This window comes from Salmo salar, chromosome 24 (assembly GCF_965601325.2).
Source record: "Salmo salar chromosome 24, fSalSal1, whole genome shotgun sequence".
In the NCBI taxonomy this organism is placed as follows: Eukaryota; Metazoa; Chordata; class Actinopteri; order Salmoniformes; family Salmonidae; genus Salmo; species Salmo salar.
Genome location: NC_138314.1, coordinates 35650237 through 35670375, shown reverse-complemented (window position 1 = coordinate 35670375; position 20139 = coordinate 35650237). Strand labels below are relative to the sequence as shown.

Here is a 20139-nt window from a genome sequence, read left to right as displayed (position 1 = left end):
GAGGTACTCACACGGTTAAGAGCACCTCATCAAATGGGATTGTTGGTTTTAGAGACTATTTTCAGTTATTTTCCTGGGCTAGAGTAGAGGTACTCCATGTAAACGCCACAATTAGAGGTATGTGCCAGATTGCCACACAGGGAGAGAGGGGGATATGAATGGGAGTGGAATGGAAAAACGCTCTCTCTCTCTCGCTCTCTCACTCCCCCTCTCTCTCTCTCTCTCTCTCTCTCTCTCTCTCTCTCTCTCCCCCCATTAAAGCCTGTGTGTGTTCCTCTGTGGCCTGCTACCTTGCTCCTGACACCTCTCTCATGCTGGCCGGCTGTGGAGGGGTCTGCATGTAGTGAGGGTGAGGACCCTTAAAGGAGCTCTTAAAGGGGCTTTGTCTCTGAGAGTGTGTGTGGGGCCACCAGGCAGACCCAAAGTGTGAAATCAAAGCTCATGAGACATTCCATTCCATTGGGAACACCACACACATACACACATACATACATACACACACATACACCGGGACAGCCTGGCAAGGCTAATGGGTCAGCGTGGTGGATCGGGCCATCTGAGTGGGTTGGAAATAAAGGATGGACCAAACCATCGGACAGATGGGGTGATTGATGGGCTGAACAGTCTGTGAAGGCGGGATTAGTGGAGGGAATGGACCACCTTAAAAGTTAGGGGTGCTATTGCGACGTTGAGGGTGGAGAGGACAACCTAACAGCGAGAGAGAGAGAGAGAGAGAGAGAGAGAGAGAGAGAGAGAGACTCAAAATGGCGATACTTGACAGTGTCTAGCTCTCACACCAACAATGCTACCAGAGGCCCCTGCATGGAATCAGAGGACCCACAACTTTACTCGAAGGACATTTCAGGCTATGCACTTCTGTTGAACTAATTGGTTCAATGGCTAGCCTATGCACTTCACCTTCGCAGTCCATATTTTTCCATCACAACACAAGTAACTCTCGTTGAAACCCAGATGGAGGAATGACAACACAGCTAGGCAAAGATTGTTTTGCATAAGTTCTGGTCTGAAAGTGACCTGAATACTTTACTGTAGAGTAGCTACAGCAAAAGTAAAACCCAGACTGAGCGATGAGTACTGTATTGAGGTCAGCAGTACATAGAGGGATTTCCATTTGTTTTTCCAGTAATAAACAAAGGCAAAGCCATAAGGCCTTGCTCCAACCAGGAAATGAAGGAGTATGGCAGCTCTATCTGCTAATGTGTGTGAGTCCTCTCCCCTGAGTAAGGCCAAACTAACTCAGTCCCACTTCTTTTCCATTAGATAACACACTGTGAAAAAGTCAAGTAGTTCTCTCCACTGTATACCTCATTAAAAGTAAGAAGTAATGGAGAAACAAGGACGCAAGAGAAATGTTTCTCCCCTAGATTAATTTCAATCTCCCCAAAATAAATGTGGTTCTAAATGAGATGTTCTGTAATCTAGATACGATCTCTAAGTGTTCTTATTGGCCATTGTCAATGACACCAAATTGAAAGATTGACGTTTTATACATTTGGCATGGGAAGAATACATTTTGTGGAAACATACAGACAAGTGGGAGTGCCGTTTAGCAACAGATTTACAAAAGTTATTCGCTTTTCAGAGCAGAGAAGAAGATTTGTATGTCATTTGAAGAGGATTTAGTTGACTTACCTGTGACGTCTGCTGCCATCAGCCCCTCTGATCTGATGACCTTAACCTGGACCACTCCCACGTCCTTCAGGTTGTGGAACGACCTCAGCACACTCTGCAGGTTAGAGGTCAGAGGTCAGGGGTGATGGGTACATTGACTACATTAAGCTGTGGGAAACAGTTCATGCGTTCAACAATTTACCACTGACATCCAAACGTTCACATTAAGTGAAGTCGAATGGCCAAAATGTCTTTTCATTGCCCAGCCAGTCGACGATCTTCCCTTCTCTATCTCTCTTTTCTTTAGTTTAACACACAGGCACTATGCTCAGAAGAATGTCATTACCTTTTCTGTTTTGTGTGAACGAGTGGGAGAGAGAGAGAGAGAGAGAGAGAGAGAGAGAGAGAGAGAGAGAGAGAGAGAGAGAGAGAGAGAGAGAGACAGGGAGCGAGAGAGCAAAACACACGCCATTTACTGATAGACGCCATATAGAGAAATTGCAGAGCTCAGACACTTCCCACTTCCACTGAGGCGTGACTGGGATCCAGGCACTGATGTGATAGTTACTGGGCACCATCACATATCTACTGGTCATACTGGTGTACACACACACACACACACACACACACACACACACACACACACACACACACACACACACACACACACACACACACACACACACACACACACACACACACACACACACACACCACTCTCTACAGGGTACAGTGATCATCTCTCGACTGTATGATGATGAAACCAGTCCAGTCTGCTGTGACTTTTTCTATCACTCAATGAAAACACACATCTCCATGTTAGCAGCAGCCTCATTGTCCCTTCACAGAGGTCAGATAGGACATAGGACAACTCTGGCAGCGTAAATGTATGGACAAGTCTAGCAGATAAAGGAAAGAGCTGAGGAGGTGCAATCACACACACAGATACACACACACACACAGCCCTGCACTGAGAGCCGTGCTGGCGTGTCTTAAAAGCAGAGAAAACACACTTCACTTCAATTTATTTCTCTCTCTGGCAATAACCCCCTTACATACCCAGAGGAGTAATTATAATTTACATTTCAGAGTCAGGGCCAGGCTACAGACTTAATTTATTATAAACTCTGTCAGCCTCTGCCTGTTTCCAGCGATATTATTGTTGAAATGCCTTAGAATGAAGATGAGAGGAGAGGAAGGAGAAGGGGAGAAAAACCTTTCCACATAAGTTTAATACATGATTTCTCTGAAGATATGACAGCTTATTATTTGTGATTATTGAGGACGGCCTAAAAGAGAGAGAGAGAGAGAGAGAGAGAGAGAGAGAGAGAGAGAGAAACATGGTTGATTTGTGAAGCCGGAACATTTCCATAGCAGAGGAATTTCTGATTTGCAGGGTTGCCTTTTCAGGCCCTCTCAATAGACAGGCAGATAGATTGAAAAGCTCAGGAGATGAGGCCTCTTTATTTTTTTAATGAAATGCTGTAGAATATATTTTCCCACCCTCTAACCCATCCTCCCCACCTCTCATCCTCCTCCACTTCCCATCCTCCCCCACCACCCAACCTCCCCCACCTCCCATCCTTCCCCACCTCCCATCTTCACCCACCTCCCATCCTCCCCCACCTCCCAACCTCCCCCCACACCCCATCCTCACCCACCCCCCAACCTCCCCTACCTCCCATCCTCCCAAACTCCCCCCTCTCATCCTCCCATCCTCCCTCACCTCCCATCCTCCCAGCTACCAACCCCCCCACCTCACATCCTCCCCCACATCCCACCTCCCATATCTCCCATCCTCCCATCCTCTTCCATCCTCCCAGCTACCAACCTCCCCCACATCCCATCCTCCCTACCTCCCATCCTCCCATTCTCCCCCACCTCCCCCACCTTCCCCACCTCCCTTCCTCCCAGCTACCAAGCTGACGAGGCTCGCTCGCTCTGGGTTCAGCCTAGCCCCATTACTGTTGAAGAGGATCCACCCCCCATCCACCACCCCTACCCGCCAGCAGGGACCAGGGATGGGGAAGTGGGGGGGAGGAGGGGAAGAGGGGTTAGTTATATGGCGGGGCCCCAGCTTGATTGACACCTTGTCACCGTGACGTCTTATTCCATCTCTGTTGTGGAGAAAATGAATGTCAGCGCGCCGGGCCTTATGACTCGCTGTCATCTTGGAGGTGCCTCACCTTTTATCAACACTCCAAATAACATTTCATCCCCACCGTCTGCCGGCTGGACAATCCGGTCAGGGGACATTCAATCGGATGACTGTGAAATGTCATAATAAAAATGGAATGCTAAGAGCTTCTTCCTCCTCCTCTCTCTTCCCTTTCTCGACATCTCTCTCTCTACCTCTTCCTCTACTCTGTGTGGGTTGAGGGGCTGAGTTATGGGGGTGTATGGGGTTGTTAAGGGGGTGTTATTGGGGTATAGGGGCTGGTGGAGTGGAGTGGCAGCACTTGAGGAGAGGTCAGTGTGTCTCCCTCCACAGGTCCATTAAGACACATCAGTCCAGGTCCTTCTTGGCCATTAGTATGTATTCCTCCCACCTGCTCCGCTCCCCTCCCCTCCCCTCCCCTTGCCTCCATACAGCTAATATAAACAATACACTGCAAAGCAGCACCATTACTGGGCTGAATAATAGTAAATCAACACTTCTCTGTTAGGTGTGTAACAAGACACACATACATAAACTGTCACGTTCGTACAGAGGGGGACAGAAATGTGGAAACCTTATCAGAAAAAACTGAATGTAACTCAGTGAACGAGAGAGAATCTGTACACAGATGGGAAAAACTACGAGACATTTAAACTGAAAGAAACCAACACAAGCACTGCACACACAACTTCCCACAGTAAACTCTCCTGTAAGAGAGACACATCTCACAGCTAGAGAGACACCAGTCCTCCAGCATCTCACAGCTAGAGACACCAGTCCTCCAGCATCTCACAGCTAGAGAGACACCAGTCTTCCAGCATCTCACAGCTAGAGAGACACCAGTCCTCCAGCATCTCACAGCTAGAGACACCAGTCCTCCAGCATCTCACAGCTAGAGACACCAGTCCTCCAGCATCTCACAGCTAGAGACACCAGTCCTCCAGCATCTCACAGCTAGAGACACCAGTCCTCCAGCATCTCACAGCTAGAGAGACACCAGTCTTCCAGCATCTCACAGCTAGAGAGACACCAGTCCTCCAGCATCTAGCAGCTAGAGAGACACCAGTCTTCCAGCATCTCACAGCTAGAGAGACACCAGTCCTCCAGCATCTCGCAGCTAGAGAGACACCAGTCCTCCAGCATCTCACAGCTAGAGACACCAGTCCTCCAGCTTCTCACAGCTAGAGAGACACCAGTCCTCCAGCATCTCACAGCTAGAGACACCAGTCCTCCAGCTTCTCACAGCTAGAGACACCAGTCCTCCAGCATCTCACAGCTAGAGAGACACCAGTCTTCCAGCATCTCACAGCTAGAGAAACACCAGTCCTCCAGCATCTCACAGCTAGAGAAACACCAGTCCTCCAGCATCTCACAGCTAGAGAGACACCAGTCCTCCAGCATCTCACAGCTAGTGAGACACCAGTCCTCCAGCATCTCACAGCTAGAGAGACACCAGTCCTCCAGCATCTCACAGCTAGAGACACCAGTCCTCCAGCACCTCACAGCTAGAGAGACACCAGTCCTCCAGCATCTCACAGCTAGAGAGACACCAGTCCTCCAGCATCTCGCAGCTAGAGAGACACCTGTCCTCCAGCATCTCACAGCTAGAGAGACACCAGTCCTCCAGCACCTCACAGCTAGAGAGACACCAGTCCTCCAGCACCTCACAGCTAGAGAGACACCAGTCCTCCAGCATCTCACAGCTAGAGACACCAGTCCTCCAGCATCTCACAGCTAGAGAGACACCAGTCCTCCAGCATCTCACAGCTAGAGAGACACCAGTCCTCCAGCATCTCGCAGCTAGAGAGACACCAGTCCTCCAGCATCTCGCAGCTAGAGAGACACCAGTCCTCCAGCACCTCACAGCTAGAGACACCAGTCCTCCAGCATCTCACAGCTAGAGAGACACCAGTCCTCCAGCATCTCACAGCTAGAGAGACACCAGTCCTCCAGCACCTCACAGCTAGAGACACCAGTCCTCCAGCATCTCACAGCTAGAGAGACACCAGTCCTCCAGCATCTCGCAGCTAGAGAGACACCATTCCTCCAGCATCTCGCAGCTAGAGAGACACCAGTCTTCCAGCATCTCACAGCTAGAGAGACACCAGTCCTCCAGCATCTCGCAGCTAGAGAGACACCAGTCCTCCAGCATCTCACAGCTAGAGACACCAGTCCTCCAGCTTCTCACAGCTAGAGACACCAGTCCTCCAGCATCTCACAGCTAGAGAGACACCAGTCTTCCAGCATCTCACAGCTAGAGAGACACCAGTCCTCCAGCATCTCACAGCTAGAGACACCAGTCCTCCAGCATCTCACAGCTAGAGACACCAGTCCTCCAGCATCTCACAGCTAGAGACACCAGTCCTCCAGCATCTCACAGCTAGAGACACCAGTCCTCCAGCATCTCACAGCTAGAGAGACACCAGTCTTCCAGCATCTCACAGCTAGAGAGACACCAGTCCTCCAGCATCTCGCAGCTAGAGAGACACCAGTCCTCCAGCATCTCACAGCTAGAGAGACACCAGTCCTCCAGCATCTCGCAGCTAGAGAGACACCAGTCCTCCAGCATCTCACAGCTAGAGACACCAGTCCTCCAGCTTCTCACAGCTAGAGAGACACCAGTCCTCCAGCATCTCACAGCTAGAGACACCAGTCCTCCAGCTTCTCACAGCTAGAGACACCAGTCCTCCAGCATCTCACAGCTAGAGAGACACCAGTCTTCCAGCATCTCACAGCTAGAGAAACACCAGTCCTCCAGCATCTCACAGCTAGAGAAACACCAGTCCTCCAGCATCTCACAGCTAGAGAGACACCAGTCCTCCAGCATCTCACAGCTAGAGAGACACCAGTCCTCCAGCATCTCACAGCTAGAGAGACACCAGTCCTCCAGCATCTCACAGCTAGAGACACCAGTCCTCCAGCACCTCACAGCTAGAGAGACACCAGTCCTCCAGCATCTCACAGCTAGAGAGACACCAGTCCTCCAGCATCTCGCAGCTAGAGAGACACCAGTCCTCCAGCATCTCACAGCTAGAGAGACACCAGTCCTCCAGCACCTCACAGCTAGAGAGACACCAGTCCTCCAGCACCTCACAGCTAGAGAGACACCAGTCGTCCAGCATCTCACAGCTAGAGAGACACCAGTCTTCCAGCATCTCACAGCTAGAGAGACACCAGTCCTCCAGCATCTCGCAGCTAGAGAGACACCAGTCTTCCAGCATCTCACAGCTAGAGAGACACCAGTCCTCCAGCATCTCGCAGCTAGAGAGACACTAGTCCTCCAGCATCTCACAGCTAGAGAAACACCAGTCCTCCAGCATCTCACAGCTAGAGACACCAGTCCTCCAGCATCTCACAGCTAGAGACACCAGTCCTCCAGCACCTCACAGCTAGAGAGACACCAGTCCTCCAGCTTCTCACAGCTAGAGACACCAGTCCTCCAGCATCTCACAGCTAGAGAGACACCAGTCCTCCAGCATCTCACAGCTAGAGAGACACCAGTCCTCCAGCATCTCACAGCTAGAGAGACACCAGTCCTCCAGCATCTCGCAGCTAGAGAGACACCAGTCCTCCAGCATCTCGCAGCTAGAGAGACACCAGTCCTCCAGCACCTCACAGCTAGAGACACCAGTCCTCCAGCATCTCACAGCTAGAGACACCAGTCCTCCAGTCTGTACGTGATTAACAACCACAATAGACAGAATAGCATCCAAACCTATTCCAGGGGGGGAATAACAGCTATAAGCCCACCCGTGTGGCTCTTTATCAAACAGACCAAAGCCTAGGGCCAGACTATAATGGAGACACACACATTACAATAAGCCATATAGGATGAGAAAAGGTACTTGGAGAAACCCGGCGTCTCCAGAGCCCACTCTCAGGTGTGTATTATCAGTTCTCTTCAATGGAGGCAGATTAAGGGGAGGGAAACGCCTGCATTTTAGGCTGACCTCGGAAAACACTTTAAACGGGCTAACGTCTTCCTTCTGCTGCCTCACCATTTACACAGGGACTTACCGTGGAGGGAGGAGGGTCTCGTCAGGCAGCCAGCTGAAAGCTGAAAGTCCTCTGATATGACTGTGCTGCGTTAATGATGTTGGGCCGGGCCAGTAGTGAGAAGTCAGGGACAGAGGGACTTAAACTGTGTTCGTTCCTCGACCATACGTTTTTAAGGAGCCATCATCTTTGCTTCAAAGCACGGGCGCTATGACGATGACAATGCATGGCACTTGAAACCCTCACCAACCCCTTCCCTAAATAGCTTACTGGTTGGTTGGTTGAAGGGGGTGAGAGGTGGGGTGGGAGGTGGGGGTGAAGGGTAGGTGGTGTGTTAGGGAGGTTGCAGTGATTAGTACTAGTGGGTGTTTGTACGGCCGTCTGCTAGACAGCTGATTCCGAACTGATGATATCAGGGAATACATTCGCCCGAGCAATGCTTCACACACATACACACACACACATATTCATGAACACATGCACAGACACACTGAGACACACACACAGACGTGCACGCACAGGGGCGTGCACACACACACACACACTCGGACTAATTTGCTTTGGGTATTGTACAGCATTAGTACCAGCACTTGCTGTTATCTGTGTGTCTTGATAAGGTACATCTTTATTAAATTCTCTCATTAAAAGGGCATCAGTCAGGAGAAAAGGAATATGCTAATGGCGGCAGTCCTCTTCAAACCAAACCACACTGTCCCCCTCCAACTGAAGAACCTACACAGAAAGACGAAGAGCAGAACCTACACAGAGAGACAGAGACCAGAACCTACACAGAGAGACGAAGAGCAGACCCTACACAGAGAGACAGAGAGCAGAACCTACACAGAGCGACAGAGAGCAGAACCTACACAGAGAGACAGAGAGCAGAACCTACACAGAGAGACAGAGAGCAGAACCTACACAAAGAGACGTAGAGCAGAACCTACACAGAGAGACGAAGAGCAGAACCTACACAGAGAGATGAACAGCAGAACCTACACAGAAATATGAAGAGCAGAACCTACACAGATAGAGAGCAGAACCTACACAGAGAGACAGAGAGCGGAACCTACACAAAGAGACGTAGAGCAGAACCTACACAGAGAGACGAAGAGCAGAACCTTCCCAGAGAGATGAAGAGCAGAACCTACACAGAAATACGAAGAGCAGAACCTACACAGAGAGACGAAGTGCAGAACCTACACAGAAAGATGTAGAGCTGAGCATACACAGAGAGACAGAGAGCAGAACCTACACAGAGAGATGAATAGCAGAACCTACACAGAAATATGAAGAGCAGAACCTACACAGACAGAGAGCAGAACCTACACAGAGGGACAGAGAGCAGAACCTACACAGAGAGACGAAGAGCAGAACCTTCACAGAGAGATGAAGAGCAGAACCTACACAGAGAGACGAAGAGCAGAACCTACACAGAGAGACGAAGAGCAGAACCTACACAGAGAGACAGAGAGCAGAACCTACACAGAGAGACGTAGAGCAGAACCTACACAGAGAGACAGAGACCAGAACCTACACAGAGAGACGTAGAGCAGAACCTACACAGAGAGACGTAGAGCAGAACCTACACAGAGAGATGAATAGCAGAACCTACACAGAGAGACGAATAGCAGAACCTACACAAAAAGACGAAGAGCAGAACCTACACAGAGAGACGAAGAGCAGAACCTACACAGAGAGACGAAGAGCAGAACCTACACAGAGAGACAGAGAGCAGAACCTACACAGAGAGACAGAGAGCAGAACCTACACAGAGAGACAGAGAGCAGAACCTACACAGAGAGACAGAGAGCAGAACCTACACAGAGAGACGAAGAGCAAAACCTACACAGAGAGACAGAGAGCAGAACCTACACAGTGAGACGTAGAGCAGAACCTACACAGAGAGATGAATAGAAGAACCTACACAGAGAGACAGAGAGCAGAACCTACACAGACAGAGAGCAGAACCTACACAGAGAGACAGTGAGCAGAACCTACACAGAGAGATGAATAGCAGAACCTACACAGAGAGATGAATAGCAGAACCTACACAGAGAGACAGAGACCAGAACCTACACAGAGAGACGAAGAGCAGAACCTACACAGAGAGACAGAGACCAGAACCTACACAGAGAGACGAAGAGCAGACCCTACACAGAGAGACAGAGAGCAGAACCTACACAGAGAGACAGAGAGCAGAACCTACACAGAGAGACAGAAAGCAGAACCTACACAGAGAGACGAAGTGCAGAACCTACACAGAAATATGAAGAGCAGAACCTACACAGACAGAGAGCAGAACCTACACAGAGAGACGAAGAGCAGAACCTTCACAGAGAGATGAAGAGCAGATCCTACACAGAGAGATGAAGAGCAGAACCTACACAGAGAGACGAAGAGCAGAACCTACACAGAAATACGAAGAGCAGAACCTACACAGAGAGATGAAGAGCAGAACCTACACAGAGAGCAGAACCTACACAGAAATACGAAGAGCAGAACCTACACAGAAAGATGAATAGCAGAACCTACACAGAAATACGAAGACCAGAACCTACACAGAGAGATGAAGAGCAGAACCTACACAGACAGAGAGCAGAACCTACACAGAAATACGAAGAGCAGAACCTACACAGAGAGAGGAATAGCAGAACCTACACAGAGACGAATAGCAGAACCTACACAGAGAGACGAAGAGCAGAACCTACACAGAGAGACGAAGAGCAGAACCTACACAGAGAGACAGAGAGCAGAACCTACACAGAGAGACAGAGCAGAACCTACACAGAGAGATGTAGAGCTGAACATACACAGAGAGACGAAGAGCAGAACCTACACAGAGAGACAGAGAGCAGAACCTACACAGAGAGACAGAGAGCAGAACCTACACAGAGAGACAGAGAGCAGAACCTACACAGACAGACAGAGAGCAGAACCTACACAGAGAGACAGAGAGCAGAACCTACACAGAGAGACAGAGAGCAAGCATGAAAACGAGGGAGAGAAAAGATGGGGGAAAATGTATCTTGTTTAACGCGCAGAAAAACAGGGGCTGGAGTTGTAAAAGGTGAAATAGCTTTTTCTTTTCATTTTGCACGCCTACTCCTGCCAGCACAACCCTCACCCCTTACTTCTCACTATTACACACACACACACACACACACACACACACACACACACACACACCACACACACACACACACACACACACACACACACACACACACACACACACACACACACACACACACACACACACACACACACACACACACACACACACACACTCCCCTCCCGGCCCTAGCTCAAAGTGAGTGAAGGAAGAGAGGCACGCCTGCCATCTGTCTAGGTCCTAGAGCTCCCCCCTTTGAGCATAGGATGCCACTGCAGCGCAGGAAGCGCTCTCATGGCCAGCCAATGAGCTGCTAGCGTTGTATGTAGGTCACAAGTCCGTGGTTGGCCTGTGGAGCGCTCTCCACTGGAGCTCACCCAGATCAACCACACAACCCAGCAGGACTCTACACTTAAATTAAAGCACAGTATTCACACACACAAACACACACACAAACACACAGAGACACAAACAGATACACACACTCAATCAAACTCCTACATACAAACAAATTAAGTAGGTTGCTAGAGTATGGTGAAATTACAGAGATATAAATGACACACACAGCGCTGTAGGAGTATTCAACCCCTGTCTTAATGAAGGAGCACAGCGTTGGAACAACGCTCCTCCAGGACTCAATATGCATTATCAGACAGTTGAGCATCTTCCACCAGATGACATACTGTTGATATATGACGAGTGTCCCCCATCAGGCCTGTCAGAGAGTGAGCTGCAGAGCCCCGTGTGAGTGTTTGTGTGTGTGTGTGTATGTGTGTGTGTGTGTGTGTGTGTGTGTGTGTGTGTGTGTGTGTGTGTGTGTGTGTGTGTGTGTGTGTGTGTGTGTGTGTGTGTGTGTGTGTGTGTGTGTGTGTGTGTGTGTGTGTGTGTGTGTGTGTGTCTTTGTGCTGGGCTGATGGCTGAGTGACAGCCAGTGAAGGGTTAACAGCATTAAGACAAAGGAACAGGCAGAGTGTATTGTGCTGTGGCGGGAGGGTCTCAAAAGGACAGGGAGACTAAGACTCCTCAGAGAGACACCATGCCTTTTACAGCAAACACACTGAGGTCCTACTGACTGGTTCATTAACATACATACTCACACACACACAGCAACACACTAGCACACTCCACAGAGACTTTTACATATTCACAAATATAAATATTCACACCCACTCACACTATGGCATAAAAGCCTAATACGCTAGAAACCAAGGTCTCTCAGTGGAGAGAGAAGAGGGATTCACGGCAGCTTCAGTTTCAATAGAATCTGTCAGGAGGTCTTCTCTCTTAACCTATCAGCCCCCTCTTTTTCTCCACTTCTCTCTACCTCAGCCTGTTTTCTTCTGGCCCCTTCCCTCTTTCAGCAGTAGTTAGCAGGTCAAAGCCATTTTTATGGAAACGTTGGGGCAGTACAAGGCTTGGTTGGAAGGCCCAAAAAATGGTCAAAGACTCCACTCTCTGTTACCGCACGGCAAGGTCCAAAAGGCTTCTTAACAGCTTCTACCCCCAAGCCATAAGACTGCAGAAAAATGTATCAAATGGCCACCCAGACTATTTACATTGACATCCCCCCCTTTGTTTTTACACTGCTTCAACTCGCTGTTTATTATCGATGCATAGTCATTTTACCCCTACCTACATGTACAAATCACTTTGACTAACCTGTACCCCCACACATTGACTGTACCGGTGCCCCCTGTATATAGGTTAAGGGCTTGTAAGTAAGCATTTCACGTTAAGGTTGCATTCGACGCATGTTACAAATAACATTTCATTTGATGTGGTAAAGCAGGACAGACATGTATACAGTGTAGAGTGAAGTTGATCTTGGGTCAGTTGTGCATTTCCCCCACTAATGGTTAAGGTTAGTATTGGAGGAGGGGAAGCTAATCCTCGATCTGTACTTACTGGAAACTTCACCCTGGAGCCATTTAGAGCACGGACAGGTGAGAAAAACAGGGCCTGGAGGATGTTTTTCTCTGAACAATCCATTTATCAGTATTGATTGGCTTATGAGTCTACTGGTTGGAAATGTGATCTAATGAAAAACAAGTTCACATTGCTGTACTTACAAGTCCGTGACATAATGCTGCAGCTTCATGTCTCCACAAGAGGGAGCAGGAGAGACCTAGAGCCTGGTAGCTGCTGTTAAGGTCACATTGACTGTTTAGACAGGCAGACCAATTCTGATTGATCTGATTAAAAAAAAACTGATATGATTGGTCAAAAGACCAATTAGTGGAAAAATATCAGAATTGGGCTGCCTGTGTAAACTCAGCCCTAGTGACGCAGACACACATGCACAGACACACACACACAAACGAACTCACATATCTCTGTAGTATCTGGTGTCTCTCGTGTGGGTCGTCCAGGATATTGACCGACAGGTCCGAGATGGACACTGCTGCTGCCCCTGTGAGTGTGACCAGCAGCACCAGCATGCCCTCGCCCTCCTCCAGCGGCAGGTCCAACTTATGGGTGTGCTCTTTACTAAGCGGTGACAGGTCTATCGAACACCTGAAAAAACACATACATATTTGGAAATTGAGATGTACAGGTCTTTGTAGACTAACATTGAGAGGAAAAAACAAAACCACGAGAGTGAGAAAGAGTGAGATGTGGGTAAAAGCAGGAGAGAGGGGATGAGAAAGAGTGAGGTAGAAAAGACAAGAGAGAGATAGAGGCAGAGATGGGGAGAGAGATAGAGGGGCAGAGATGGGGAGAGAGAGAGAGCCAGAGATGGGAGAGAGAGAGAGAGAGAGAGAGAGAAGGAAAGAAAGAAAGAAAGAAAGAAAGAAAGAAAGAAAGAAAGAAAGAAAGAAAGAAAGAAAGAAAGAAAGAAAGAAAGAAAGAAAGAAAGAAAGAAAGAAAGAAAGAAAGAAAGAAAGAAAGAAAGACAGAGAGAGATTAGACCGAACCAAATCATGAGAAAACAAAAAGATAATTACTTGACACATTTGAAAGAATTAACAAAAAATCTGAGCAAACTAGAACGCTATTTGGCCCTAAAAAGAGAGTACACCGTGGCAGAATACCTGACCTCTGTGACTGACCCAAACTTAAGGAAAGCTTTGACTATGTACAGACTCAGTGAGTATAGGACACCGTAGTCAGACCTGGCTCTCAAGAGAAGACAGGCTATGTGCAGTCTGCCCACAAAATGAGGTGGAAACCTAACCTCCTGCCAAATATATGGCCATATTAGAGACACATATTTCCCTCAGATTACAAAGATCCACAAAGAATTTGAAAACAAACCCAATTTTGTTAAACTCCCATATCTACTGGGGGAAATACCACAGCGTGCCATCATAGCAGCAAGATGTGTGACCTGTTGCCACAAGAAAAGGGCAACCAGTGAAGAACAAACACCATTGTAAATACAACCCATATTAATGTTTACTTATTTTCCCTTTTGTACTTTAACTATTTGCACATTGTTACAACACTGTATATAGACATACAGTAATATGACATTTGAAATGTCTTTATTCTTTTGGAACTTCTGTGAGTGTAATGTTTATTTTATTTTATTGTTTATTATCTATTTCACTTGCTTTGGCAATGTTAACATATGTTTCCTATGCCAATAAAGCCATTGAATTTAATTGAATTTAATTGAGAGAGAGAGAGAGAGAGAGAGAGAGAGAGAGAGAGAGAGAGAGAGATGGGGAGAGAGAGAGGGAGAGCGAGAGAGAGGCAGAGATGGGGGAGAGCGAGAGTGGCAGAGATGGAGAGAGGCAGAGATGTGGGAGAGAGAGAGGCAGAGATGGGGGAGAGAGAAAGATGGGCAGAGATGGTGAGAGAGGGAGAGCGAGAGGCAGAGATGGGGAGAGAGAGAGAGAAGTCATGCAGAAAAACAGCTCCTGACTTGTTATAACTTTCTGGTTGTTAAGAGTGAGATTAACACGATTAAATTTGCAAAAAAATGTATGGGTAATCAAACTGTACAACTGAAGATCAACACAGGAGGAAAAGATTGACAGAGAGTGAGTCAAAAGACCAAACTTAATCGTGCTAGCTAGCCAAATTCAAATTTGTCAACTAGCTTACCTCTAGCTCCAACTGTTTACTGGTGGTAACTATAGCAACATGGCCACTGAGGCAGCGCTAGCAGCAGCAGCAGAGACTGAGAGACTTTCCCCCCTTTTTTTGAATTTCCAGCAGAAATCAAATCAGAGAAGGGAAGAATCAATTTTAAACACAGAATTCTGAGGGAGAACCAAGAAACGTACTTTGCTGATTGCTCACACAACAGGACTGTTACAAACCTGTTATTTTACACAGACCACACTACTGCCTGGCATACAGCTGTAACCAGGCATTTCAGCTATATGACAAAGAAAGGCATTTGCAAAGGAAGGCAAATACAAATTTTTGAGGACAGCGAGTAGGACCAGGAAAACAGGTTTCTGACGGTTAACATGTACCAGAACGGTACTATCATGGACCAGGGCAATGCGGCTGCACTCAGCTCTTTTGTGCAGGACTTCCCCACCTCAAGGAAGCTAGCGGAAACCAAAAAAGACAAGGACAGCACCCCGACCTCTCCCCTCACTTCAGAAATCCCAACAGAAGGAGCCCAGGCCCAGACCTACACCCACACAACAGGCATATCCTCCCCCCTGTCTGCCTACAACCACCAGAGCCAAGACCACACTACCATCAGCCTGCTGAGAGACAGACTAGAGGTATGGGTTACTGAGCTAAAGGAGCAGCACACCAGCTACACCACTTCCAGCCCAGACACAGAGCTTCTACAGGACCAGATCAACCAGTGCAGGACACAGCTGAAGAACTCTGTCCAGGAGCTGAGAGAGAGCATTACCACAGCGCTTGAGGAGGTAAAGGCCACCATGAGGAAAGAGGCTTACCACAGCGCTGGAGGAGGTAAAGGCCACCATGAGGAGAGAGCCTTACCACAGCGCTGGAGGAGGTAAAAGCCACCATGAGGAGAGAGGCGTACCACAGCGCTTGAGGAGGTAAAGGCCACCATGAGGAGAGAGGCTTACCACAGATCTTGAGGAGTTAAAGGCCACCATGAGGAGAGAGGCTTACCACAGATCTTGAGGAGGTAAAGGCCACCATGAGGATAGAGCCTTACCACAGTGCTTGAGGAGGTAAAGGCCACCATGAGGAGAGAGCTAGTGCAGGTAAAGGCGGAGATGGCAAAGGAGTTGTCTGTCATCAAGAGGGTGCTGCAGCACAGAGAACAGACTGTAGAGACTCCTAGAGAGAAACTGCAGGCGCTCACCACCCCTAACACCCCCATTGACCCACCTTGGCTTCTTCTTTGCAACTCTGCCTAGATGTCCAGCATCCCGGAGTCTCCTCTTCACTGTTGATGTTGAGACTGGTGTTTTGCAGGTACTATTTAATGAAACTGCCAGTTGAGGATTTGTGAGGAGTCTGTTTCTCAAACTAGACACTCTAATGTACTTGTCCTCTTGCTCAGTTGTGCATTGGGGCCTCCCACTCCTCTTTCTATTCTGGTTAGAGCCAGTTTGCGCTGTTCTGTGAAGGGAGTAGTAAACACCATTGTACGAGATCTACAGTTTCTTGGCAATTTCTCGCATGGGATAGCCTTCATTTCTCAGAACAAGAATAGACTGACGAGTTTCAGAAGAAAGTTATTTGTTTCTGGCCATTTTAAGCCTGTAATCGAACCCACAAGTGCTGATGCTCCAGACACTCAACTAGTCTAAAGAAGGCCAGTTGAATTGCTTCTTTATCAGCACTACAGTTTTCAGCTGTGCTAACATAGTTGCAAAAGGTTTTTCTAATGATCAATTAGCCTTTTAAAATCATAAGCTTGGATTAGCTAACACAATGTGCCATTGGAACACAGGAGTGATGGTTGCTGATAATGGGCCTCTGTACGCCTATGTAGATATTCCATAAAAGATCAGCTACAATAGTCATTTACAACATTAACAATGTCTACACTGTATTTATGATCAATTTGATGTTATTTTAATGGACGAAAAAATTTGCTTTTCTTTCAAAAACAGTAGTGTATATATATAGAACGCTTAACAACTTAATAGTCAGTAGTTACTGCATTTCTGACTGTGTTATTCTTTCTTTTTGCAACATGAAATCACTATGAGTTAGCATGTGGAACATTCAGGGCCTAAATGCATCAACCTTTGGACTGAAGAGTTTAGCACTGGAGTTCAACAAAAATCTTAAAGATGTTGACATCATCATTCTGCAGGAGACATGTAAGGCAGACATTGTCACTCACTGTCACACAGGCTACAGAGAGGTAATTGTGCCATCACAGAAACACAGCTCTGTCAAAAGAGGCAAAGACTCTGGAGGATTGATCATTTGGTACAAATCCGAACTACAAAATCGAATTAATCCCCTCAAAATTAGTAAATATCACATTTGGTAAAAAAAAAAAAAAGAGCTTGTACTGACAGAAAAAGATGTGTTCCTTTGTGCAATATACACCCCCCCCCCCCCCCAGAATCCCCATATTACAAAGAGGAGATCTTCCCCACCCTTGAGGAGGAGTCGCGCCATTTCCAGGCCCAGGTAAATCTGTGGGGACACAAATGCGCACACAGGAACACTACCTGATCTAACGACCACAAGAGGGGACAGCTTTATCACAGGCCATACTGTTTCTAACTGTCTTAATCTCCCCCATAGAAACAACAGTGACAGCACCATCAACAAAAATGGAAGGGATCTGTTGCATCTCTGTCGAAGCCTGGGTCTGTACTTTGTCAATGGTAGGTTATGGGGGGACTCTTTAGGGAGATTCGCCTATTGCTCACCTCTTGGCCACAGCACAGTAGACTGACTATATGATTATAGACATTGACCCTTTCTCTCTCAGTTCATTCACCGTCAAGCCACTGTCAACACCTCTGTCTGATCACAGCCAAATTACATTGTTCCTCAAAAGAACAGACATGGGAACAACCACACATTCACAGCCCAGTAAGCTGTACAACATCAGAAATTCATACAGATGGGCCGAAAACAGCATAGAAGAATACCACAAAGCAAACAGTAACCAAAAAAGCCAAGCCCTCTTAGATAACTTTCTGGATACCACATTTACGCACAGTAAAGAAGGCATCAATCTAGCAGTAAAAAACAACTATATATTCAGGAAAATGGCAAAAGAAGCACAACTAAAATTGATAAAAAACAAAACAAAAAGACCGTTTTTTTCTGGTGTTTCTGGTTTGATGCAGATTGTAAAATTATAAGGAAAAACCTTAGAACACTATCAAACCAAAAGCACAGAGACCCAAATAATGGTGACTTATACCTTCATTACTGTGAGACTTTAAAACTCTATAAACGTACACTCAGAACCAAAAAGCACAGTACAACAGCAAGCAGCTGACACTAATTGAGGAGTCCCTATGCACAAACAAATTCTGGCAAAATTGGAAAAAACTAAAAAAATCTAAACAAGAGGAATTAGTGATAGAAAATGGTGACATATGGACAACCCATTGGGGCTAGGGGGCAGTATTGAGAATTTTGAAAAAAATATGTGCCCATTTTTAACTGTCACCTACACCAACTCAGAAGCTAGGATATGCATATTATTACCAGATTTGGATAGAAAACACTCTGAATTTTCTAAAACTGTTTGAATGGTGTCTGTAAGTATAACAAAACTCATATGGCAGGCAAAAACCTGAGAAAACCTGAGAGAAAAAAAGAATTTTGTGGCTGTACTATTTTTTTTAATCATTGTTTTATAGATACCACAGTGAGAAAGGATTCATTTCGCAACTCCTACGGCTTCCACTAGATGTCAGCGATCTTTATAAAGTTGTTTGAAGCGTCTATGATCAACAGAGACCGGATGACAAGGAAGGGAAGTTGACCTCCCTGGGATGTCGTCACTTCCATTATTGCTTGCACCTGCTCAATCCTGTGACGCGAGACAATTTTCAAATACATTTTTCAAGACACAGGAGACGTCGGGTTGAAACATTACTGATGTTTCACATTAAAAATGGCACTAAAGATTGATGCTAAACAACGTTTGACATGTTTGAACGAACGTAAATAGATTATTTTTTAAACTTTTCGCCGTGACTTCCCACCCCCCGCCCGCGCTACTTTTGAGTAGCCACCGAAGCGCTAACAACATGGAACAACTTGGAGTTATTTGGACATCAATTATGAACTTTGTCAAAAGAAACCACATTTGTAGTGGACCTGGGATTCCTGGAAGTGCCAATGGACGAAGATAATCAAAGGTAAGGGAATATTGACAATAGTAATTTTGATATTACATGGTTACAAGATGGTGCTAACCTGTATAGCCTAGCCTATTGTTCTTAGCACAGCACCCGGTTTATTGCAAATTGTGATTTCCCAGTAAAGTTATTTTGAAATATGGCAATGCAGTAGCATTTACGAAATGTTAAACTATGAATATTAGAATGACAATATTATAATTTACCAATGTTTTCGAATAGTAATTTTGTAATTTGTAACGTTGTTCACCGGAAGCATTTGAGAGAAGAAAAAAAATCTGAATTTCCCCGCCTATGTAAAATGCTGTTTTTGGATATAAATATGAACTTGATGGAACAAAAAATGCATGTATTGTATAACATAATGTCTTAGGAGTGTCATCTGAGGAAGATTGACAAAGGTTAGTGCATAATTCTAGCTGGTTTCTGCTTTTGGTGACGCCTGACCTTGAATTGAAAATGGATGTTTGTACTTTTGTGGCTATGTACTGTCCTAACATAATCTAACTTTATGCTTTTGCCGTAAAGCCTCTTTGAAAATCGAACAATGTGGTTAGATTAAGGAGATGTTTATCTTTTAAATTGTGTAAAATAGTTGATTGTTTGAAAAATTGAAATTATTAGATTTTTGATGTTTTGAATTTCCAGCCTTGTTAGCAATCCCGTCTCGGGGTTCATTGCTAACCTGTAGCCCCAACAGGTTTTAAAACACTCTATAACACCGTTCAAATTGACAGAAACGCAGAACAATGACAAATTCATGAGAAGTTGAATTGATTAGAAAAAGCTATTAAGGACAATGAAAATCCATTGGACTCCCCAATTACTGACCAGGAGCTCTATAAGAAACTTCAGGGCCTTAAATTTAAAAAAGCATGCGGACCTGATTGCATCCTAAATGAGATGCTAAAAATCACTAGTGCAAAATGTAAATTGGCTATATTAAAACTGTTTAACCTGTTTGGGATAGGGGGCAGTATTTTCACGGCCGGATAAAAAACATA

At 46.5% G+C, this 20139-nt stretch overlaps 1 protein-coding gene across 1 annotated transcript in view; it reads right to left on the bottom strand.

The window, feature by feature from the left end:
• Window positions 1–20139, bottom strand: part of LOC106585748 (multiple C2 and transmembrane domain-containing protein 1) — a 153435-nt gene that overhangs the window by 88979 nt on the left and 44317 nt on the right. Inside the window, exons 8-9 of the mRNA XM_045707019.2 lie at window positions 13226–13412; window positions 1654–1747 (exon numbers count right to left, since the gene is read on the bottom strand). Of these exons, the coding sequence (XP_045562975.2) occupies window positions 1654–1747; window positions 13226–13412 (281 nt within the window). The remainder of the gene's footprint in view (window positions 1–1653; window positions 1748–13225; window positions 13413–20139) is intronic.